The following is a 25953-nucleotide window of genomic DNA, read 5'->3' on the forward strand; positions in this document are numbered from 1 at the left end:
CAGTCTGGCAGTTCCTCAAAATGTTGAACTTAGAGTTGCTATATAATGCAGCATTTTTACTCCTCGGTATATATTCAAAATAAATTAAAACACGCCTACACAAAAACTTGTACACAGTGCTCATAGTCACATTATTCATAATAACCTAAAAGTAAAACCTTCCCTAATAGAGGAAAGGAAAACTAAGATGTAGGTGGACTCACATTATAGAGTATTATTCAGCAATAAAAAAGGAATGACATCCCTATACATACTACAACATGGCTGAACCTTGAAAACACTATGCTAACTTAGAAAAGCCAGTCACAATGGCCATATATTATATGTACTCATTTATTTAAAAAAATGTCCAGAATAGGTAAATCTATAAAGACAGGAAGTAGATTAATAGTTTCCTAGGACCAGAGGTATGGGTTTCAGAATGGAGAGTGATAATCTACTATTCTTTTTTGGGCGAGAAACAATTTCTAAAATTAGGTAGAACACTATTAGATTAGACAATCATACAACATCATGAATATCTAAAACTATTGGACTCCCACATTTTAAATAGGTAAACTTTATGGTATGTAATTATAATTCAATAAAGCTATCTTCAAAAAAGCTGAATAGTAGCAATTACCTTAATATTCTTTTTGATTTTTAATTATGAATCACATATATAATGGGCAAACATTTTTTTCTTGCATTCATGTTTTTTTTCTGGGTCCAACTGTCTTCTTCCTGAGGTGTATCCTTCAATAGTTTCTTCAGCAAAGATATGTATATGGCAAATACTCTCAGAATGGGTTTGCCTGAACCTCCATCTTAAATGATATTTATCTCAATACAGAATTCTAGGTTGATACTTTTCCCTTATCAATATACAAGTATTATTCAATCTGTCTCCTGGATTCTAAATACACTGTTGAGAAGTCTGTGGTCAGTCTAATAATTAACCATTGGTAGATGCATCAGTTAGGATTAAATGTACCTAAATAACAGAGATTCAAAGTTTCAGCAGATAAATCAAGATAGAAGCTTGTATTTCTGTTACATATAGGCATTTCTGAACTCATAGAGCAGCTATATTCCGTAAAATCTGCAGATTCCACTCTACAAAACTTGGGTGTGGGCAGTAGTACCTTTCTGGTCAAATATGGTTGCTAGGGCTCTAGGTATCACACCTGTGTTCCAGGCAGCAGGATTGAAAAGGGATAAAGAAAAAGCCTAAGGAAAGTTTCCAGAAATCTTTCCCTGGTGGCCCTTCCTTTCTTCTACTGCCTAGAACTTAACAACATGGTCACATACAGCTTCAAGGGAACTTGGGCAATGCACTCTGTTGTGAGGTGCCAGGACATAAGCCTGGCTAAAAGTTGGGGTTCTTTCCACATGGAAGAGCTAAACTTGTAGTTTCATACACAATGATTAACACGCTTTTTTTTCTCTCAGATTGTCTTTAGAATTCTTTTATCGCCAATGGAATTCTACAATTTCTCTATAGCATGTCTAATAGGAGATTAGTTCTTATTTTCCTGCTTGAAACTAAGTATGGTTCTTCAATCTGAAGATTCAAATATCAATAACCAATTCTGGAAAATTCTCAGCCATATCTGCAGCAATTACTTCCCCCATATACTTTCTAGTCTTCCTTTCTGGAATTCCTTTTGGATAGATGCTGGACCTTTTCATTCTATCTGCATATTGTCTAACCACTCTTCATCTTCATCATCTCTTGGTGTGAGGTCCAGATGATCTCCTAAGATAGGTCTTTCTTCTGGTTCCTTATTTTTCTTCTTAGTCCTATCAACACCGTTGAATAAACCACATTTGAGTTTTGTTGAGTTTTTTATGCTACTTTTGCATTTCTTGGAGTCTTATAGGTGCTCTTAAAATGTTTCTCTTTTTTCCCAAAAATGTTTATTCCTGTCTTAGTTTCAGTTCTTCTTGTGTCTTAGTCATGATTAAATAGACCTGTGTCTGTCTCATTTCTCAGGGCCCTGGTTGTCTGTTTGCTGAGCCTGCTGACTCTTGTTCATCAGATGGATTGCTGCCCCCTTTGGAGTTTTTATTTTGACTCTTAAGCTCATATTTGGTTGGTTCAGTTTTCTCTATGAGAATATCTTATGACTTGGATTGTATTTCAAAAAGACTTTTGCAAGTGATTCTTCTATTACTAGTCTAGACCCGACTTTCAAATTTCTTAGTCTGCAAGGGTTCTGTGACCAGGCAAATCATTTCAATTGCCCAGGTAAGGCCTCAAGAGCCAGAAAGGGCAAATGAGTATATATTATCTCTCTATGCTAATGGGTGTGTTGTCTTCCTGAAGATGTAGCCCTCTGGTCCACTTACCTATTGCTGCATAACAGATTGTTCAAACTTAGTGACTTCAAAAAACAATAACCATTTATTTTATGCACAAATCTGCACTTTGGGAAAGGCTGGGAGGTGGGCTCTCCACAGGGTCTCCCAACTACTCACAGCATGGAGACAGTGCTCTGAGGACAAGCATCCCAACAGACAGCAGGTGAATGCTGCATTACCTTTGAAAATCTAACTTCCCAAGTCATAAGGTATTATTTCTGCTACACTGACAGGCCACCCAGATTCATAGGCTGGAGATACAAGCTTCACATCTCAGTGGGAGGCTGTCAGCATCACATTGCAAGGAGAGCATGTGGGATGGGGATAGAGATGCAAATATTTTTGGAAAACAAAATCTGCTGTATGTTTTAAGAGCCCAACTTGAGGCAAAGTCTCAGCTGCCCAAGTTGCACAGCCAAAGGCCTTACCCTTTCCCCATGTAGATACTGATCCAATCATGGATCAAAATATTCCAAAGCAAAAATTGCATTTACAAAACTATTTTTCCTTGTCATAATTCCTTAACCAATATGGTATAACACCTATTTATGTAGCATTTACATTATATTAGATATTGCAAGTAATCTAGAGATGATTTAAAGTATTCTGGAGGATGTGAATAAGTTATATTCAATTTTATGGAAGGGACTTGCACATTCTCTGATTTTAGTATCCAGTTCCTGGGGATACTGAGGGATACAAGGAGTCCTGAAACCAGGTCCTGGGAATACTGAGTGATGACTGTAGTGGACATATTTAAAGAATTAATCAAACACATTCAAGAAAAGTTAAGTGAGTATCAGTCCTCCTATCCCGAAAACACACACACATACACACACACACACACACAGTCTAGTCACCACTCTGACCAGGACCATCAACTCTTTCCAAGACAAGGTGAGCATTCCACCATTGGATGGGCTCCTGCTCACGACCCCCCTATCAGGGCTGCCACAGAGGCAGTCTGAGCTTTGAATGGGTGGTGAGCTTTGGACTGGATCTTTTTTAAGCTGTACTCTAACTTGAAATTTTTTCAATCTAAGATAACAAACTGATATATCTGTAGACTGAACCAACTGATTTGCTCAGGTGATAGTAACTGTATTTAATGAAACAAAGGGAGAAAGAAAGTAAGATAAAACAGTGGCGCCCCCTTGAGGACAAACAGATAAATCTTAGGTAAACACAAGTTGGGGAGTAACTGGTTGGGAAACACAAAGGAGTCCTGATAAAAACCAACATATGAGGATGATGGCCCAGGTCAGAGTGTGAAGGGTGATTACAGGTACAGGTAAGGAGCTGTGACTAGCCAAGCTCTTACAACAGGACAAGGTAGGAGATGACTTAAAAATAAAAAGAGGATTTGATCCAAGAGATGGTATGGAGCATGTCCAGCTCCGAGAGGTAGGTAGGATGCGGGGACCGTTAGACCCCTCCCAACAGTCTCCATCAGCCCCTCAAAACTCTGCCAAAAAAACTAAAACAATAGCTGTGATAACACACTGTTCTTGGATAAGGACAATTGACTTTGGCTTCATCTTACATATAAGTGACTTCATGTGTGCTCTAGAAAACTGCTAATTGTATTATTCTGCAATATGTAAACTAAACTAGAACACTGCATCCTGGCCTCTGCCCAGCTCCACTGCCAGAGTCTCAAGCTTTCATGGGCATCATAGCCACTGATGCACCTTCCTAAAACACAGGTGGCTGGGACCCACTCCAAAGGTTTCTGACCCAGCAGATATGGGATGGGCCTGGGAACGTGCCTTTCTAATAATTCCCGGGGATTCCACTTTGAATATCACTGAGCTAGATTACTGCCTCAGAGCCCTTCATACATAAAAGTTCTACAGCTGCCACTGTCAAGATAACTTTTTTGCTGGGATAAATGGGAACTAGAGATGCTTAGTTCTTGAATATTGTTGAGGTGGGACCTAGCGCTATTCACAGGAGCTTACATTTTCAGGAATACTTTAGTTTGTTTAAGAGAAATCAAGAAATATCTAAATCTAGCCCCGTCCTAGCCCTTCTTCCCCACTTATTAAGCTTTATTGAGGTATAGCTGGTACAAAATAATTGCACACATTTAAAGTGTGCATTCTGGTGATTCTGATCATATGAATATGCCTCCTACACTACCACAGCAACCAAAGTAATAAACACATCCATCTCCTTCAAAAAATGTCCTTATGTTCTTCTGTTTTATATTTATTTGGCTGCTTGGGTTTTGTGATTTAAAAAAAAAATCAACATAAGAGCTCTCCTTTTCTTTTTGAGAACTCAGTAGCAGATTTACTAGAAGCAAGCAAGGAAAGCTCTCACAGCATGGGAAGGGTCCCAAAAAGGGTACTAACAGTGAAGAGCTATCCTCTTATTTTAAAGTACACAAAGGTAGTATCAGGGGAAGGAGGGGAGAGAAAGGGAAGAAACTGGGGAATGAGAGCAATCAAATTATGTAAAGTGCATGTATGAATGTAGCCTAATGAATCTCCCTATTACATATAATTATAATACACCAATAAAAAATAAATTTGAAACATCAAGTGCAGAATCCCACATTGTAAACTACAGGCATAATGTTGGACATCAGATCTCCAGAACTTATTCCCTTTGCTTCACTGAAAATTAATATCCATTGGACAACAATTTCCTACTCTGCTCAGCCTCACCATTCTGTTCTCCATATCTATGAGTTTATTTCTAGTTCCCCATAACATAACATAATCGTGCCTGCCTGGGCCCTCAGTGTGGTTAACTCTCTGCCCCAGTACATGCCCCTAAGAACTAAAAAAAAAAAAGCCCTCCCCTGCCACAGCCCACCCCTCCTGGCAGTTCTCAGTCCTTACTCCTATGCAATTTCTCTTCTCCTTGTGTTCACTGTTCTGTTCCACAATCTGTCCACCCTCAACTCAAGCTCCTGATATTTGTCACAGACTCTCCTAGCTCTGACACAGCCTCACACCAGGTGACTCCATCCTAGAAGTCCCAGATGTCTGGCTTCATGGCCTCTGGGAGCTCCTTGCCCAGCTAGGACCTATAACTGAGCAGTTGATCCTTCTAACAGAACAGGTGTCCATGGGAAAGACATTAAAAGGCCTGCTATCAATCATTTTCACTATAATAAGAATTACTATCTCCCATGGGAATTTGCATTTCAAGTCTTAAAGTTTTTCCCTTATCATGAGGAATTTCTGATATTAGTGAGCTGGTGGAAGATGGTATTTGTGGAAGTTCTTCCCCCCCCCCCAGGTGAACATAATTGTAGTGGATGTCACTACAACACAGATCTATGAAGACTGTTTAGCACCTCCACTATTATGTTGGCAGACCTCCAAGCCCCCAAGCCACAGAAAACACAAACCCTAGCCCCCTAAGGAAAGAAGCTCACCTACCAATTGCCAAGAGGGGAAGTCCCCACACACCCAGGTTCCAGCCTCAGGACAGCTAGCTTCAAGATGGTGTCATTCTCAAACCAACTGGTGGTCTAAAGCCAAGTTATCCCCAGCTCATATACCCTTTAGAGTCAAAGTCCTCTCTCCTGAACATTGTCATTCTCCTCTACCTATCAAAGGAGCGTATTCTCCACTGCCTTTGAATCTCACCCCCAGCCTTCCTCTTCTTCCCACCCCAGATCCTAGGAGAATGTCAGCATTGTTCCAGGTGCCCAGGGTTGCTAGGCAGATGCACTGATAGAAGTCAAGTTGATCAAAATCCAAAGTGAGAGCCAGAAATGATGGAATAGGGGCAGGGGCAGGGGCAGGGGCAGTGGAAGGACCTTTGATAAGATACAGAGACTGACAGGACACTCTACAGGGTCCATCAGCACAACCAATTAATCCTCCTTCCCCACTCCAAGCATTTCTCTGACCCTTCAGAAAGGGATCCAATCATCGCAGCAGAGGGTCTTCTTCACCATTTCCATTGCGCCTAAATCCATACTGGGCAATGCATATTGGGAGAGCTTTACATCTGCCTTGTTGGATGCAAAAATTAGAAAATGTTGCAGTTTTTCATTTTCTAGTCTCCAAAGAAAAGCTTATCATCCAAATCCTCCCCATATTTCCAAATTGAACACTTCACTCATTTCAGTGTAATAAAGTGAAGTGTCAGTTGGACAATGCTACATTGAAATTTGTTTTTCCTTCTTAAAAGCTACCTAATTTTCCCCTCTAGTATTTACTACAAAAAGATGTAGTAGGTAATGTGCCAATGTGCCAACTGACTTCTTTCTAAGACATCGTACCAAGTCAGGAGATTGTTTTCCATTTTTTTTCCCCCTTGAAGCAGCCCAACCTAATTAATTTACCTGATCACTTTTTTCCAGTATAGATTTTTTTTAATTTCCCGTGTCCTCTCTAATCTCAAGCTAAGATGCTTTCAACTGACACATCATCCTTCAAACTCAAGTCACACAGCTTAGAAGTCACAGAAACCATTCACCAGAGAAGTCACCTTTGTCTGTGAGGGGACTCGCTGCTATGGGCCTCACTCTGGCCTCAGGGTTCAAAGACCCTCCCTGCTCCCTCCTAGACTGAGTCAGGACTCACATGGGGGGCCCACCCCACCCAGTGCTGTCCTGCGGGGTCAGTTATGATTCCAGCTTGTTAACATGCCCAAGTCTTGCTCCAGAGATAAGAAAGTAAAGGGAATAAATGCATATTCATCATTCCCATTGAGCTGTGGGATGAAATACTTATTTTGGACTTAATGATTCCAGGTAGGAGGGCAGTGAAAAATAGAGCCCATGAGAAGCCGGTGTTTTATCACGCAGTTTCTAAAATGTGAGCACTTAGTGCTCTTTCATTACCATACGTTATTATAGCTCTATAAAAATCATTTCTAGGAAATCAAACCCAAACTTCGAAGCCTTTCCAAAAAAAAAAAAGAAAGGTAGTAGGCAGAGTTTAGAAGCCTTGTAAATGGAGAGAAATTGAGAAATCATACTTTCTATGTTTGAGGGTTCACTCCAGCTGTGTCACGCTCAGACATCATCCACCCTCCATGAGCAATGCACAGACAGGAGGTTTGTGGCTCTCTTCTCAAGCCGCGATTTCAAAAGATGGCAACCTTTTTAATAATGTTATGACTTCTCTGTTTTTCATTTGGGAAAACTGAAGCCCAGAAACTGTAGGTAAAATTGCACCAAGTGAAAAATGAGAGCCGGGGGTGGACTGCATCTATTTTGATTTCCAACTCAACCATTCCTCCACTGGAGGCCCAGCAGGTTTGGGGAGCACCTCTGCCCAGCCCCACTCCATCTCTGGTGTTCCCGCTGCCCTTGTGGAACCCAGGCTTTCATTCCAGGGAGGGTGATCATTTGCCCTGCAATTTGCTGGCCACACTGGCACAGAAACTTCTGCGAGGCTTTTGACTCCTGCTCCCCCACTGAGATCAAGACCTGGAGAGAGGACTTGAGGGAAACACCCCAGCCTGACTGCAACCTCAGGAATATCCCAGCATCTAAGGAAAACCATTCCATCTACCTGAGCTGCAAAATGTCACTAGGCTGCGCTGGGGTTGTGGCTCAGCGGTAGAGCACTCACCTCGCACGTACGAGACCCTGGGTTCGATCCTCAGCACCACATAAAAATAAATGAATAAAATAAAAGTGTTGTGTCTAATTACAACTAAAAAAATAAATACTAAAAAAAATGTCACTAGGCTGAGACACAGCTGGTGGTGCAAGTACATAAAATCCACATTAGGCCGTGATGATGCTTTTAGATGTGCATCGACCCAGACAGCTAGAGGCACTTCACAGTCCCTTCCTCCCTGTGTCTTCATTCAGAACCACCCACTGTGTACACTCTGAGGACATTCCTGGCACAGTGCTTCTCAAACCCTAATGTGAACAGGAATCTCCTAAGGATTTATTCAAACAGAGTCAGCTTCAAAACATCCATGGTAGGAGGCCTGAGGCTCTGTGTTCCTCAAAAGCAGAAGTGAGGTTGATTCTGAAACTCTGAGGACCATTCTTGGGATAGCAAAGCCCTGGAGCACCGTTTGGAAACCACAGTTGTGAGGAACAAAAAGCCCCTAGCCCAGAGTGGTCCCCTGTGATGGGGCTCAAGTGGAGGTTGAAGACATTGCTGACATAACTGTGTTAACACCAGACCAGATTATTGGGGTGAACCATGTAAGCAAAGGCCTCTGGAGAACAGGTTCTGAAGGAGCCCGGGAAATTAGTAAAATAAGATTTACTCACGGGAGAAGCGGGCAAGTGGTCTAGCGTTCTTATCTCCAGCTTCATTTGCAACTAGGGAAAAAAAACAGACATGCAATTAAGAACAAGGTACACAAAAAAAAAAGAAAGAAAAGAAAAGAAAAGAAAGAAAGAAAGAAAGAAAGAAAGAAAGAAAGAAAGAAAGAAAGAACAAGGCATCATGTATATCTACAGAATATTCCCAAGATACCAAGATACAGGCTTTTCTCTTGATGCTGCAACATTATAAATTTGAGCCTTAAAGTAGATAAAAGCAATTTTACCCTTTCTGGATTTCCATTGCTACTCTCAATTCCTAAATGAGGTCAATGTTTCAGTCCTTTTGATTAGAACATTTGAATAAACTGGAGAGATCATAAATGACATCTAATCAAATATGCCTGGAGAAAGTAACTGATTTGAATCTGCTTAATAAGAAGCACATATACCAACTTTCCATATGAGGGACATCCTCGACCCTGGGCCTCCTCTGATGGGACTGTCCCCCAACACACAAAAGCACACCAAACTCCTAAAATGATTCCAGTGTTCTTAGATCCATGGGGGCAAAGCCAAGGCAGGGATTTCAGAAGAAAATGACCAAGTTGTGTTTGGTTAGAAAGTTTTAAATTTGGATGTTAACAAACAGGAGAGTTCATAAAGGGAAATCGACAAAACTGCCCAGAGAACTAGCCCAGAAAAAACTTGGTCATAAAACTTCTCTGAAGAGCAGTTTTCCTCCTTAGAAAATTGGCTATAATTTTCCATCCAGTACCTGGAGTCACAATTAATTTTCCCTGTAATTTATGAACCCATGTTTGTGGATTAAAAAAAAACTCAGTTATTTAGTTTTGCTCACTTTAAGTATCACTTCTAATTTTCATAAAGATGACACTATGGTTGTTTTGTATAAATAGGACAGACAGAAATATTTGTGATCTGCTTGAATGTATATCCAAAGCAACCAACAGGAAAACCCCATTCCTTTTAGCTCAGGGGGAAAAAACATAATGAATGCATATTCAGAATAAAAGATAGCTAGTATAATAATTATTATATAAAAAGTTGTAGTAGGCAGACAAAAGAAATATCAACTTCCTGAATATCATTTTGCAAAGAGTGAAAGGAGTCACAAAATTCCTTTGGCAGTCACACAAAGGTAAACATTAAGCGTTGACTACATTGGGACAACTTTTTTTTTAAATTAATGAACTCAACCTCGGTCTCTTCCTGTCTCCACTCTCCTTGTATATTACAAATATGACATTAGACAAAAAATGACCAGCAGAGGGAGGTGACACTTCATCCAGCTGCTGTCATCTCCCACACCACGGCATTTCTAAACAGAAAAAGAGAGCGATCAGATTCCTAGGCTCTGGACCAAATACATTTTAGAAGAAAGGATTCTCAACTCAAAAAAGGGCCCAGGTGCTCCATGAGAAATGGGTGTTTTCTTGTCTCCTAAAGCCTTTTGTGGAACTGCCACCTGAATGGAAATCATTTGCATTCATATTCCTGCCTCCAAGCAGAGGTACTTCTGAAACACTTCAGAACACCATCCTGCTCTCCCAGGAGAAGTCTTTAGGCATAATTTCACATCCTTGCATGAAATTATCGTAGCTAAGTCTGAGAGACATTATGAGCACTTGAAAAACTTGGATAATTCTCTGGAGTTTTCTAGAATCGAAGTTATAACAAAAAAATAAATTAAATTAAATAAAAAGAAGGGAGAAAAGGGCAGGGGAAGAGGAGAAACAAGTCCAGGTTAGTTATAGACATGAGTTCCCCCGGATCCCTGAGTTCAGCTGTTTCCTCTTTTGACACCATGGATCTCTGAAGAAAATAATAGAATGGGGTATTTTTCTCAAAATCTTTGCTGCAGAAACTGATGAACTGCACTTAATTATGCAAAATTACAGAGATGATCAAAATGGCTGAGAACACGAGCACCCACCTGGGGGAGTATGGTTCTCCCAGAGCCCCATAAAGTCCCCAGTGACCTTAAGATGTCCCATGAAGTCCCACTCAGCTGGGGACCTCCCCACCTGACACTCTGTCCATGGATGAGAATTGCTGACCCAGTTCCAAGTCAGGCCAAGAGGGGCAGGAATCAAGATCTAGGCCAGCAGGGTACCAGCAGAGTTGCCCTTACCCAGAAGGAACATGACCCTTGCTACCAGTGTTATTTTCCAACATGCAGACCTGATGCCACAACTTCCTGCTAAAAGGTCTCTGGAGATGTCCCAACACCTACAAGACACAAGCCAGCTCACTTGGCCTGGAATCAAAAATCTGGTTCCAACATCAATGTTTATAGAAGCTCAAGTCACAATAGCTAAACTATGGAACCAACCTAGGTGCCCTTCAATAGATGAATGGATAAAAAAAAAAAAAACCTATGATACATGTACACAAGAGAGTATTACTCAGCCTTAAAGAATGAGATTATGGCATTTGCCAGTAAATGGATGGAACTGGAGAATATTATGCTAAGTGAAATAAGCCAACCCCAAAGAACCAAAGGTCGAATGTTTTCTCTGATATGTGAATGCTAACTCACAATAAGGTGGGGAGGGGTAGGGAACAATAGAAGTACTTTGGATTANTAAGAGACAGGGGTGGGAGTTGGGGAGGGGGCATGGGCATAGGAATGATAGTAGAATGAATCGGACATTATTACCCTATGTGTATGTATGATTACATGACCTGTGTCATTCTACATCATGTACAACCAGAAGAATGAGAGGTTACACTCCATTTATGTATGATGTGTCAAAATGCATTCTATTGTCATGTATAATTAGTTAGAATTTTTAAAAATTAAAAAAAAAAACTGATTCCAACTTATTCCCCCCTATTGGGTCAGTCAGCTTCCCATCCCAACAAATGCCTGAGATAGTTAATTCATAAAGAGAAAAGGTCTGTCTTTGCTCATGGTTTGAGAGGTCCCAGTCCATGATCAGGCAGACTCATGGCCTTTGCGCCTTGGTTGGAGGTTCCCGGTGGTGGTAGCAGGAGTGATTGATGGAGAAATCATCAATTTCTCCATCAATCACCTCATTGCCAAGAAGCAAAAAAGAATGAAGACAGGACCAGGGTCTCACAATCCCCTTTGATGCACACCCCCAGTGACCTAAAGGCCTGCCATGAAGTCCCACTTCTTTCACTACCTCCCAATAGCACCACCCTGAAGACAAAGCCTTTAACACATGGGCCTTCGGACACAGCCAAGAACCAAACTGTAGCAACTCTATTTCCCAGAGTGGCTTTAGTGGGCACTTGCATGCATTCCCCAAATGTGCCCTTGACAGACTCTCCCCTCCTCACTATCTTCTGCTGCCAATCTCCCTGTGACACTCCTCCCTGTCTTGACCCAACCAATGCCTACTCATCCTTCAAGATTCAGGCGGAGTTGTCCACTTCAGAAAAACCTCCCTGAAGAGCCGGAGATGTGCTCACTGGTAGGACACTTGCCTAGAACACGCAAGGCCTCAGGTTCAATTCCCAACCCTGCAAAGAATAAAAAAAGAAAAGGAAAACCTCCCTGACTCATACCACACCTCTGCTTGTACATCTGACTCCCTTCTGGACCTGTGGTTCTCAAACTTCAGCAAGCATCAGAACCACTGGAAAGGCTCGCTATAGAACCGAGATTCCAGGGTTTGTTAAAATACAGTTTATGACTCAGTGGGTCTGGTGTGTGATCAGTTCCCAGGCCATATGGTGGCTGCTGATTTGGGGATCAAATTTTGAGAACAACTCTGCTCTAAACTATGAGCTGCCTCACTCAAAGCACAGATCATAACTTTTCATCTTCATATTTCCATTCTTTTGCATAGTGACCACCACACAGACTGATGCAGTCAGTGAATATTTTTAGAACCGAATTAGACTGAATAGATACAAACAAATGGCTTTGTAGACCAGAGATCTCAGAGTGGCTTCCAGACAACCACAGAAAATTCCAATATGTTTCATTTTTTGATTTAAAAAAAAAAATAGTAGTTACCTGCATTTAAAAATGAAGAGATTTCAAATATAAATGCCTATTTCTGGCTCATTTAGGATCACTGGGAAGACTGGAATAGGAGGGACTCAACCCCCACAGGATAGCAAAGAATCGTCCCCGGGATGCCCACCCCCAGTGGATACACTCCTTCGTGCTCAGGCTGTGGCTCTTTGCTGCTATATCTGGAATTTCTATACTCTCCGCATGGTCCAGAAGGCAAGTGCAAATAGGACCATTAAAATGGGTAAAGAATGAAACAAAAAACCCAAGAGAGAATGGTAGCACTATAAAAAGAGATCATGGCTGGATTTGCTGAGCCTTTCTGTCCCCATCCCATAACCTCCGACCTGTTTGATGGTCCACCAGCACACTCCTGACCTGCTTAGACACACCACACCCAGCCTCCTGGATCAGCAGAAAGGCCTCATACACTGCTGTTTGTCTTGTATTTTTTTTAAATACACATCAAGCTTTAATTATAAAGTAGATGTTCCATTTATGTTCTATTTATCAGATGTAATTAGAGCTTACATTTGGCATTATGATAAAAGTGACGGTGTAGAGCCAGTTTTGAAATGAAGGTATTTGTTTATTTGATTGTTGGTTAAGCAGGAAAAAAAGTGACTATGTAGATTTATGGAAAGTTATTTGTCACACTGCCATATTGTTGCAAAAAAACACAGGCTCCGGGTAAGTATGCATGATGGATTCCATCAATGCTGATTTGCATGACCAGACTACCTGTGTGTGTAGGCAAAGAGAGACAGTGCTTCGATCACCAGAGGTATGAACAGTGCTTTCTCCATGTGATACCATTTGGAAAGATTTACAACCTTTTTTATACTTTTCTGCACAAACTGAATTGTTTATAAGTATGTGCCATGTTTATAATCAGGGAAAAAGTTGACTATTTCTCTTCTTTCAGATATATATATGATTTTGGACACACACACACACACACACACATATATATATAATATGTATTTATGTATTATATATGTATATATGATTATATCTACATATTATATATATATATAAAATTCAGATTTAGAAGCATTCTTGGATCACAAATTGCAGGAACCTGTCATCTCTCGTCTTAGAGGACTTCCTGTAAGACTCAAGAAATGCATCTCTTGCTGGGCATGGTGGCACATGCCTATAATCCCAGCTGCTGGGGAGGCTGAGGCAGGAAGATCACAAGTTCAAAGTCGGCCTTACCAACAGCAGGGTGCTAAGCAACTCAGTAAGACCCTGTCTTTAAATAAAATACAAAATTGAGCTGAGGATGTGGTTCAGTGGTCGAGTGCCCCTGAGTTCAATCCCTGGTACCAAAAAAGAAAAAGAAAAGAAATGTATTTCTCACTGCCCTCTCAGGGGTTGCACACATTCCAGGTCAGTGATTGATTTGTACCCTGGGTGCACACTAGAATCCCCTGGGTAGCTTCACAAAATCCTGATGCCCAGAACATATTCCAGGCCAATTAAGCAGGGCCTTTAGAAGGGGACTCATCATCAGTATGTTTTAAGTTCCCAGGTGATTCATTCCATCAAGCAGTCGAGGTTGGGAAGCGCTAATAAATAGTGTAACTTCATGCACCTTTCCTGAAGCACCATTCAGGGAAGCGGATGTGGATCAGATCCCTTCAAAACTAATTACCCCTGCTCAGTTCTTCTTTTCAGGGTGCTACTATTTTGTCTTTAATATCCTAAACCAAGAAACACTTCTGCTTTAAGAAAAACCCAACTGCTAAGAAGGCAGACGGCAGACATAACTATGGAGACAGGTTAGTAGGCAACTCTGCTCATTGTGGAGAGTTCTTTATAAAGGGCTTGCCTCACATGATTTCTATCCTTCCACGCACGTGTACTGAGCATCACATGGGTACTGGGCACTGAACCAGACCTTGGAGGGGATGCAACTGTGGGTCTTACCCAGCCTGACACACGAGTGAGGGAGGTAACTGCCTTTGCATCTAGGTTTGTCCAAGTGTGACCAGCTACAAAACTGACGTGACAGTGATGATGATGATGATGATGATGCAGATGACTTGGTCCCACCCAGATCCACTGAGGCAGAATCCTTACAAATGGGGACAGGACTCTAGGCTTTAAATAAGTGCCCCAGAGGCCACTTAGATATGCTAACATCTGAAAAGCAGCATTCCAAGCCACATGTAACCATTGTTTGCTGTGTTTTTTTTTTTTCTAAAAAAAAAAAAATAGCCGGAAACAAATCTCAAAGTGAGACCTGGACAAGGTGCCCAATGGGAGGGATGGAGTTAAGATGGGAAGTGAAGTCAGAGCAGTGAGTATCCATGCCCCAGGCAACAAAGGTGGCTTTGATGTCCCAGCTAAGCCAGAAGCAATCTAGACCATCAGAAAGGACAGAGAGAGTGTGGGGGTTGGAGTGGGTCAACTAGTTGTGGTGGCAACCTGGACAGGTGGACACTGCTTTGTAACCAAAACCAGCTCCCAAAACTCTGCCGCTCTTGTTTTGAAAGCCCTGGCACCTGGGTGAACATAAATGCAGCTGGGATGCTGGGTGCCAGGACAAAGGGCCAGCAGCAGGCCCAGAACAGAGCCAGGCTTCCTGTAGGGGGAGCTGCCTAAGTCTGGCCCAGGGACCCTCTCCCAGTGAGCTCCTTTGGGAAGCCTGATGGCCAGAATGCCAGGCACCCAGGACCCCCAGGGAAAAAAAAGGATTGGAATGAGGCACTCTCCCTAGTTACTAGAGAAGGTAAAGCTCAGAAGTGCTCACAGATGTTTGACCTCACCTCATCTGGCCTTGAACTAGCAAAGAAGACCTGGGCAACAGCAGGAAAACAGGAGGGTGTGCTGGGGAGAAAGATGCAGTCCAAAGTCATCCTAACTGTGTTTAGATGCCACCTAAACACCTAAGTAAGGTCTTCCATGCTCCTAATCCCCCTTCCTGGCTTTGCTCCTCCCTACAACATTTACCATGAGTATCTTCTTTTCCAGGTTTATTCCCTTTCTCATTCTATTTAAATGAAAGCCCCACGTAAGCATAGATTCTCTGCCAATGAAAAACTGCTGTGTCCCTAGTGCTTAAACACCTGGTACATAATATTTATTGAATGACTTGATCCGCCAACCTCCTGACAATATACCATGCAGAATATGACCACAGCCAAGAATATTGGAAAAGGAACAAGAAGAAGATATAAAGATACTAACATCCCTTGAGCACCCACAGGTGCTCTAAGGATCCATTCATCTCTTCAAAAATATTTATCAATAATGAATGAATACCAGATAAATGGGTACACTGAAGCCCTGGTCCCTGCCTTCACATTAAATAGGACTCTTATTCCCACTTAATATACAGCTCAGAAAAGTTGGGTAATTTTTTCAAGACAAACAGTTGTGTGGCAGAGCCCCAATCTTAACCCAGGTGTATCATGATGCAACATCCATGTCTCACCAGCACCTTTGCTTTTAAGAAGGGGAGACAGGGCAGGGTGCAGTGGTGCAGGCCTGTAATCCCAAATGCTCGGAAGGCTAAGGCAGGGGATCGTAAGTTTAAAGCCAGCCTCAGCAATTTAGCAAAGCCCTAAGCAACTTAGCAAGACCATCTCAAAAAAAAAAAACAGGTTGGGGATGCAGTTCAGTGGTTAAGCACCCCTGAGTTCAATCCCTGGTACTAAAAAAGGGGGAAGGGGAGAGGGGGAGGAGAGAGGTTCCACCTGCTCAAGAAAAGGCTGCACCTGAAGAAGAACAGGTTGCAGACTGAACTGCTCCCCTGTGCCTCTAGCCCCAGTGAGAGGCAAGTACCAGCCTGCAAAGAAATGGGGGAGATCATGTGTTTAGCACTTGGTACCTGGCATGAACCCAGAAGATTGTAGGTAGAAGTGGGCTCTTCAGTGAGGTGGGCAAAGAAACCAGGACTAACAGCAACAGAATCCAGACAAGAGGCGCTCCCTTACCCTGCTCACTCAGGGGCCCCAGCTTCCAAGTGTCTTCCCAACCCCACGAGGGTCTCCCACAGTCAAAAAACAAGAACAAGAGGACAGAATCAAGAATCAAATCCATGAACATGAACAGCCCTTAGAAAGCAAGTCCCAGTCTCTTTAATAAGTGAAGAAAGTGACGTTGCAAGAAATTAAGTGGCTTGTCCAAGATCAGAGCAAGGCAGAGCTGCAGAGTCAAAAGTGTCATCCACATCTTCCAGTTCCAAGTCTCATGTTCTCCATGAAGGGACTGCACCCCAGTTCTTTTAACTATGATATCATCATTTGTCAAGGATAAAGCAAATGATTTTGCCCCTGTGTGTTTTGATAAATGTTGATGCTTGACAAGCCAGAGATCTGTTTTTGTTGTCTTGTGGGGTTTTTGTCTGTGTGTTTGTTTTGCTTTTTGTTGTTTTGGTTTTTGGGGAACTTTTTGGTATGGAGATTGAACTGAAAATCACTTTACCACTAAGCCACAACCTCAGCTATGCCCCCCACCCCGCTTTTTTTGAGACAGGGTCTTACTAAGTTGCTTAGGGCCTTACTAAGTTCCTGAGGCTGGCCTCAAACTTGCAATCCTCCTGCCTCAATCTCCCAAGACACTGGGATTACAGGCATGCACCACTGTACATGGCCCTCTGGGATCTATTTGAAGTGTAAAAATGTGTAACCCTGACTGATGATGACTGAGTAGAGTGTTGAGATGGCTTCTGATGTGGAGCCTGGGCTTGGTAAGATGTGTCTGCTACAGATGAAGAAAGCCTACCACAGTTGGGGAGGGAAAGGCAACAGGGGGACCACAGGATGGTAAGTGGGAAAGTCCCTGCCAGGTTAGGTGTGAGATCAAAGAATGTGTCCTAAAATGGATAATCCACAAAGATCATTGAGCTAAATGCTTACACAGAATGTTACTGGTATTGCTTAAAATGAAAGACATCATATAATACAATAATTAAGGACCATGCTAGGCAGTGCTCATTTGTCACCTAATTTTATCTTCACAAAGACATTCCAAGTTTATTGCTATTCTTTCTCCATTTTTTTCAGATGTGGGAACAGAGTCTTTGATAATTTAATTGTCTGAGATGAACATCTAGTCATAACTGGAAACTGGATCCAGGACCCTTTTATTCCAGAGCCATAACATTTTATGTCCATCCTATGTTCTACACCCAGGAAATGCTGCTATTTGATAGACCCCGTAGTCACACAATCCAAGCCTGGAAGGAGAGCCCTTATCTCCCCAGCATTTAGCCTCAAGCTGGAAGCGCTATTGAGAACCACAATGTGCCTGCTGCTCCTTAGGAACAGAGCTCAGAAATCCAGGTGAAATCTGGAACCAGAAACATAAAGACTTTTGACTCCCTCCGCCACCCACCCGCGACCATCCTGTTCCTCTCTCTACTTCCTTTATCAGAAATGCTTGCCATCACCTCATTATACCTTCCAGGCCAATCTGTCGAATTGGACTGTCAATTGGGCTGTCAAATGGACTCTAACTTAGGCTCTTATACAAAAGAAAATAAAACCAATTTCTAGTGGTGACTCACTGGGCTGATCATTTGCAAGTGGCTGGGATGGTGCTCCTCCCAGGCCATCCTCTCCTAAAGAAGTGGGCACAGCCCTACAAAAGGTGAGGTTCATGAGCCAGAGGGTAGGAGGCTCACCCACTGGCTTGGCCCAAGTGTGACGAAGCACAGAGAGTGTTATGATTTGGATGTGAGGTGTCTCCCCAAAGCTCACATGTGAGCTAATGCAAGAAGGTTCAGAGAAGAAATGATTGAATTGTGAGAGTCTTAACCCAATCAGTGGATTAGTCTTGATGGGGATTAACTGAGCCATAACTGAAGTGGTGGGGTGTGGCTGGAGGAGGTGGGCATTGGCGGCGTGGCTCTGGGATATATATTCATATCTGGAGCTTGGAGTCTCTCTGCTTCCTGATCACCATGTGAGCTGCTTCCCTCTGCCACACTCTTCCACCATGATGTTCTGCCTCACCTTGAGCCCTGAGGAATGGAGCCAGCCTTCTTATGGCCTAAGACCTCTGAAACCATGAGCCCCCCAAATAAATTTTTCCTCCTCTACAGTTGTTCTGGATGGGTCCTTTAGTCGCAGCAGCAACAGAGCTGACTAAAACAGAGAGGAAATCAAAGAAGCCTTGCCAACCTGAGACGGTGGCCTGAAAAACACATCTACTGTTTTTCTTCTTACTTGGGGAGATATAGGCCATATGCTCATGAAATCTCTTTCTCCCCTGGTTTGATATGTCTGCTTATCTATCTATATCCTACCTTATTCCACAAATCATATTTTGTTTATGTTTTGCTCTATGTACCAATCCTGTTTGGGAACAAAGTAAAATGTTAACAAAAAGTGAAATGAATCTATTGCAATCATTTCTTCACCCTCTCCCTGATGCCTCCTTCCAGGCTACCAGGCTACACCCCAGTTATCATGTTGAGTGCCATGATTTTGTTACTCAGATCCAACAACCATTGTCCCCGATCCTCTCTGCCAGGGAGGGGGGATGGACATAACCTGGAATGCAGCTAAGACCCTGAGACCTTGCACTGAGCTTCTGGCATGTAGCATTCAAGTTGTTGCCTTATGAATTTATCAAGGTGTTTGCTATTTCTGTAGAAATCACCTGGCTAATTTACCAGACCCTGACCTCAGGGAACCTGAGACCTTGCTGGAAAAACATAATATTAATGCGTGAGATGACTGAAACTTTATTGAATGTTATATAAAGTGTCCCTGATCACAGAGGGGAGAGGTTCTTGTGACCTGGAGTGAGTGGTACTAGCGTCTTCTAGGAAGGAGGGACAGGTGATACTTAGGGAGGTGGAGAGGAGCGTGGAATCTGTCCTGGGAGAGGAAAAGGTGTATTACATTCTAGGACCAGAAGCAGACTGAGATGACACAGCCAATCATACAGGCTGACACCCTGACAGCCACCACAGACATAAACCTCTCCTTTTCACAGGTCAGGGTAGTGAATAGCTTCAAAAGCAATGAAAGGTGCTATAGTTTGAATGTGTCTCTTCAAATTCACCTCTTGGAAACTTAATCCCAGTGCTGGTAGATGGAGATTAATCCGGGTGATTGGCTCTACTCTCATGACTGGACAAATGTCATTTATCACCAGAGTCAGTTGTTAGGAAGCAAGTCTGGCCTCTCATTCTTTCTCTCATGCACATTCTTGCCCTTCTGTCATGTTGAGGCCTAGCACAAAGGCCTTCTCTAGATGCTGGTGCTGTACTCTTAGACTACCACATCTTCAGAATCAGCAGCCAAATAAACCTCTCTTCACTATGAATTACCCCAGTCTGTGGTATTCTGTTATAGCAATACAAATAGAATGCAGACCAACGCAAAGGATAGCACTCAGCTCTTGATATAAAAAGGCCTCTCTCACTGCAGCTTCCTTCTTTGATAGTCCCACATGCAAATATGTTGTATCTGCTGGTGGGAAAGTGAATTTTCTGAGAGCAGGTGAGTCTGAACTTGCTCTGTATGCAGGTACTACCCCATCACCTCAGCACTGGCCATTGCTGCCCCTGGCATGGATATGACTTCTTCCTGACAGTGATGACGAGGGCAACCCTGTCCAGCCTTCCCGGCTGTCACCCTGACAGCCACCACAGACATGGGGCTACAGGGCTCCTGTGATTCTGTTCCCATAAAAACACCCCAGTTATCAAATCAGGGAAAGGTCAACCATTAGCAGTTAAGAATCAAAAGTGTATGAGCTCGCTGGGTGCAATAGTACATACCTGTAATCCCAGTGGCTCGGGAGGCTGAGGCAGGAGGATTGCAAGTTTGAAGCCAGCCTCAGCAACTTAGGGAGATCCTGTCTCCATAATAAGTAAATAATAAATAAATAAATAGATAGATAGATAGATAGATAAATAAATGAAAAGGGATGGGGGGTAGCTCAGTGGTAAAGTGCCCCTGGGTTAGATTCCCTGTACCAAAAAAAAAAAACAGTATATGAGCCAGTACTCAAAGTGTTAGCTAATTACCATCCACACTCAGATAAAGCAAAGAAACCGAGTCTCAAGAGGAGAAGGGACACTGAAATTTGCTAAGCCCCTACTTCACACCAGGCACTGGCAGCAATTTTCCACTCGTAATTTTTAACTAATTTTCAGAATGTCTCATGAGGTATCATTATTCCTGTTTTCAGATGAGAAAAGAGAAGCTCAAGTTAAATGATTTGCCCAAGTCAGGACTCGTAAATGGGAAACTGGGATCCAAGCCCAGTTCTGGAAGCTCTTCTCTTTTCTCTCCCACTGGAAAGCACATTGAAAATTTGTCTGATTCAACTGAATATCTCAGGCTTGAATCCCCAGAGAAGTGGAGAACCAGCTCCTGCCTGAACTGCCTCTAGGGACTGGAATCCTCTACTCTAGAAGTGGCCTTTTTCCCGGCCCTACCCAGCCCTCTGAACCTTAGGGAGGTCTCCTGCATAAGGATGCAGGCTTTCCGAAGGTCTTCGTCTGCCCCTCCCAGAATAGGTCTGGTTCTCTTCCTTCCTGAGGGCCCTTCCAATCCAGATGACAGCCATCGTGCCCTCAGACCTTCTCTTCTCCAGATTGACAAGCCCAGCTTCATCTTCCTATGACCAAAATATCCCACTCCTTTAAACACAAAAGTCAAGTCACCAAAATCACTGCCAAGAGAAGAGAATAGATGCTTTATTTTAAATAAGCCCATGAAACCCACTGCTGAATGCTGCTCATTTCCACAGTGATCATGAGGCCAAGCCAAGTCTCCACCTGTCTCGGCCAAGTCTCTTTGTCTGCTGGATTCTCAGGAGCAGTGGAGGGCACCTGGGAACCATCTTCTGCACGGCATCCAGAAGCCATCCAAAGAGAGTGAGCCTGTTCCAGAAGGCTGCCGTCTGAATCAGCAAGTCCCAGACTTGATTGTATATAGGGGCCCCTGCAGGGCTGTTTAAAATGCAGGTTCTTTTCAGTCCGTCTGGGATAGGGCCTGAGGTTCTGCATCTCTAGCCAGCACCCAGGGGATGGCCATGGTTCTAGTCCTGAAATCACAGTTGGAGGGCAAGGTGCTAAAGGACAAGACCAACTTCGAACAGGACAAGCCAAGTACACTTCTAGGAGCTCATCGGAAAGCCCCCGGTGCTTTTGAAAATGCACACAATGGAATTCAGTGTTCGATCCCCTTGATTCATTTCAGCAATTTGTGGGGTGGTGGGGGCGGAAAGAACTGTTATCAGACCAACTTCAAAAGCCATCTAAAGTTACCTATGGTGTATGCCAGGTATGAAGGATCATCCAAGGCAAAGGTAGAGGAGGACAGAGAAATTCACCTCTTCCCAGGCATTAAATGGAAGAGCTGAGCTACAGGATCTCTGCCCAGCTGGGCCAGCTACCCGTGGGGTGCAAAGCCCCAAGGCACTTAAAGATCCTTAGATCTGCCTTAGAACTCAACCTCACAGCCAGGACTGAACTTGAGTTGTGGCATTTGGATCCAGCTCCTCACGACCTTCTGGGGGTTGCAAACTGAAGGCAGGTGTATTTGTCTTGGCAAGCAGGTACTTTAAAAATAAATCACCTGAATTCCCTTGGGAACAGTTCCCCAGGGTCACATGGATCCCACATGCTCACGCCAGGCTGCTTCATTCCAACTGCCCACTGCAGACCTCCACATGGGTGCGTGTCAGGACTCTCACACCAAACGTGCCAGCACTGAATGTCCTCTCTTCCAGAAATCTGCAGATGCCCAGGCTTCCCATCTCTGCGCATGACACACTTCCTTTCCCTCCCCGCTGTCCCCTCCTACCAAAGCTGATCAAACAAAAGCGTGGCCATTCTGTCCTTCATAGCTATAGCCCCTGCGCTAGAAAATCCTGCAGCCTTCCCCCCTAACACAGACCCTCGCTCCTTCCTCTCCTTCCAGCTGCACCCCTGGAGCTCCAGCCCAGGCACCCAGAAATCAGTTCCCCTGGCCAGACCACCTGCCTGATCCAGCTTCTGCCTCCACAACCCTTCCTGAGCCAACCTCATCTCCTGAGCTCATCCACTGGTTAAGGAAGCTCTAGCTACGCTCTCCACCTTTGTGTCTCCCAAATCTGCCAAATGCATCCCCATGACACTTGCTTTTCCTGCTTGGCATGCTGGGCCACCAGCCTGAGAGATCCCAGGAGCAGCAGCTACCCTTACAGGCCCTTCCATGTGGCAGGCACCAGCCTAAGCATTTCACATACCCTAACTTAAGCAGTCTTCCTCACAGCCCTGGGGGTAGGGCTGTTGCTATTTGCACTTTATAGATGTGGTAACTGAAGCACAGAGAGATTAGGTGACCTGCCCAAAGCCACATAGATGGTAAAGGGCAGAGCCAGATTCATATCAAGGCCATCTAATTCCAGGGCCTTCTTTTACATCACACCTGCTGCTTACAGTTCTGATGGCTTGAACAGCAGCCTCCTTCTTACCTTTTAGAATTCAGTTCAAATGGCATGTCTCCAAAGAGGACTTCCCTGGCCACCCACCCTCATTTTTTAGCACCTATCAGTTTCTGGAATTATCCTCTTGTATGCTTACGTCTTTCTGCACCACAAACACCTGACACAAGAGGACATAAGCTCTCTGAAGGCAGCTCCCCATAATCTCATTCTCTGTGTCCCCCAAATTCAAACTAGTGCCTGGCACAAAGCCAACCCTAAGAAACATGAACCAATCTACGACCTAAGCTTATATTACTGCCTGCTCCCAAAGGCTTTGAGTTTTCAGTCCTCCATCTTGTCCCCTCCTGTGGTATCCTGTAGTCTCCCCTAGACTGTTCTAGAGAAGAGAGCCCATGCCTGGATCACAAACCCCTGCTAACCTGGCCCCAACTAACCTGGAGTGGTGGGGGAAGACAAGCTGGAGATGCAAAGCCCTCCCAGGAATCTGGGACTCTGACCGAACCTTCAGGAATCAACTTTATAGTTTTTAAAAACCTATCAAAATATATGACTATGTATTTGACTTTGGTTTTGGTTTTCATGCTAGGGGTTGAACCCATGGTGCTCTCCCACTGAGCCGTATCCCCAGTCCTTTTTATTTTTTATTTTGAGACAGGGTTTCACAAAGTCACAAGGCTGGCATTGATCCTCCTGCAACAGCTTCCTGAGTGGTGGGAATTCCAGCCATGCACCCCTGCAACCAGCATGACTATGTACTCATCAGCCAGAAATAAATGAGGCTTTAGAAGTAAACTGATCATTTCCTATTTTCAAAGAAGGTAATTCCTCATCGTATATTAGTAAACTTGCTGGACTGTTTAAAATTCCAATGTCCCAACTAAGAGGACTTAGAGGAGAACTTGTACCAGCTAAGGAATATTAAGGGGAATTGAGGAGGCAATGCACATTAGAGACCTTCAGGGAGGACCCATTGTGTTTGTCTCCTTTTGTAAAAGTTTCTACACAGCCATCTTTTCTTCTAAGCATTCACCACACACACCCGGCCCTCACGGCCCCTAAGTGCCTGGGGGTCTGTGGCAGTTTTCATTTCTCTCTCCCAAGGTTCTTGTGTTAATGAGCTTAGTCTATTGGCCACACTAATAAGCACTAGGGCAGAGTCCAGGGCCCCCTCAGAGAGGGAGGTTGTAGGGTGCATACATAGTTAGATGGGGGTTGGAATAGGATTTGGAAGAAATCAAATTAAAGGTCACAATGAAATTTCAAAAAATAGACTGTCAAGTCTCCAAAGGGAGCTGCATACCCTCTGCTCACCTTTGCACAGATCCCTGCCAAAGGAACCTGGTCTGAGAGGCCAAGGAAATGCACAGCCAATGGAAGCAGCTCTGTCTACTCACTCTGGGCAACTGGGTGTTAACAAGCTGTACTGAGAGTTACTTCTAATTGTGGGACTGGAGATTCTGATGTCCTTTGTTGCTTATCACAGGTAACGCAGTGTGGAGCTCCACATTCAGAATTCCAGGACCTGGCTTTGAATCCCAGCCTCTCCTTATCCGGCCCTGATTCACTTGTTCAGATTCTTTGGGCCTCAGCTGCTTCTCCTGTAAGATGTCTTTAATAGAACGTGTCCGGCCTATCTCACAGTGTTGTCTTAATAAAGGCATGGGTTGGCTCATTTATAAAGAAGCTAATTTATAAGAGCTTTCTATTAACTTTAAAGGGAGGAGAGCATCCACAGGAGTTCCTGGCACATTGTGAAATTTCATACCTCAACAAATACAGAAATTTTAATATTTTATTCCCATGGACAATTACTGTATCCCCTTTACTTATCTTTATGGTTTGCATTTCAGTAAACAAAAAGCAGGTATGGTTAATACAATGAGGAAAACTACAGGCAGGTAAGAAGAGGAAGAGGTTTCAGTGGAATGTCAGGTAAGGACCCAGTGTGGTGCTCTGAGCAGAGACCCACATGAAATAAGGATGGTTAGAGAAAAGCAAAAACAGGCTGAGGGAGTGGCTAGTGAAAAGGCCCTGGGGTAGCACATGACGGATGGGAGATAATGCACATTGCATTGCCTAGCACACAATATGAACATAGTAAGTAGGAGCTACTGTGACAATAATTGTCATTCTCACTGCTGCCAGAACACCTTGTTGCCACTCAAGATGAGTCTAAGTCAGGGAAACCCAGTGTATCACATCAGGTACTAGTTAGGGTTACTTCAGATTGTGGCTTCCAAGTTGGAACTTCAGCTGTGGGGGCTGCTCCAGGAAACAGCCATGGGAGGGCAGAGGTCATTAAGAACAAGCACAGGAGGGAGCAGGGTCACCCCATTTCACTCTCATTTGCATTCTTCCTCTTCTGTATATGTCTTCCTCTATCCCTAAGCACACCTTCTGAGGAAAGGAGGTCTCTGCCAGTGGCGGCTCATATTGGCTAATTCCCAAGTGTGTGCCTTCCTTTGGACTAGGAAGGGGGACACTGACCTCCGGCAGGGTGAGACCCTTCTCCAGAGGGGTGCACTGCTTGAGGAAGGGATATCGTAAAAATAAAGGAGATTAAAAATAATGCAGTTGGAGATGTGGCAGGTAAGGCATCAGTACAAAGTGCTCTAGGAGCACAGAAGAACAAATGTCACAGGAACTCCCCAGCCCCCAACCAGATGACAAGAAGTCCTCTCCCTAATGTTTTCATGGAACCCTCTTCCTTCCCTTCCTTTCCTTCATGGTGCTTACAAGACTGTAAATGAATAAAGGTATGTTGTTTAATGCATGTCTCTCTGATGGATGGTGGGTTCTGAGGCAGATATTCCTAGCACCTAATCCACAACTGGCACATGGCAGGGCCACAGAAAGACACTGTTTAAAAACATGAATGTTGCCAAATGCTGGAGCACCTCAAGCTGTTGGAGCAACATGGTCACAGTCTCTAACACGCCCCCAACAAGCCAAGCCTCCTGGTATTCTCACCCTGTGCCCTCCCCCGCCCCCA

At 43.7% G+C, this 25953-nt stretch overlaps 1 protein-coding gene across 12 annotated transcripts in view; it reads right to left on the reverse strand.

Moving 5' to 3' along the window:
• The window catches only part of Pde1c (phosphodiesterase 1C), a 606321-nt gene that overhangs the window by 415219 nt on the left and 165149 nt on the right, over positions 1-25953 (reverse strand). For all 12 annotated transcript variants that reach the window (XM_048786434.1, XM_048786431.1, XM_048786441.1 and 9 more), the window contains one exon: positions 8552-8602. In XM_048786434.1, coding sequence (XP_048642391.1) covers positions 8552-8602 — 51 coding nt within the window. The remainder of the gene's footprint in view (positions 1-8551; positions 8603-25953) is intronic.

Source organism: Marmota marmota, unplaced genomic scaffold (genome assembly GCF_001458135.2).
Source record: "Marmota marmota marmota unplaced genomic scaffold, marMar, whole genome shotgun sequence".
Classification (NCBI taxonomy): domain Eukaryota; kingdom Metazoa; phylum Chordata; class Mammalia; order Rodentia; family Sciuridae; genus Marmota; species Marmota marmota.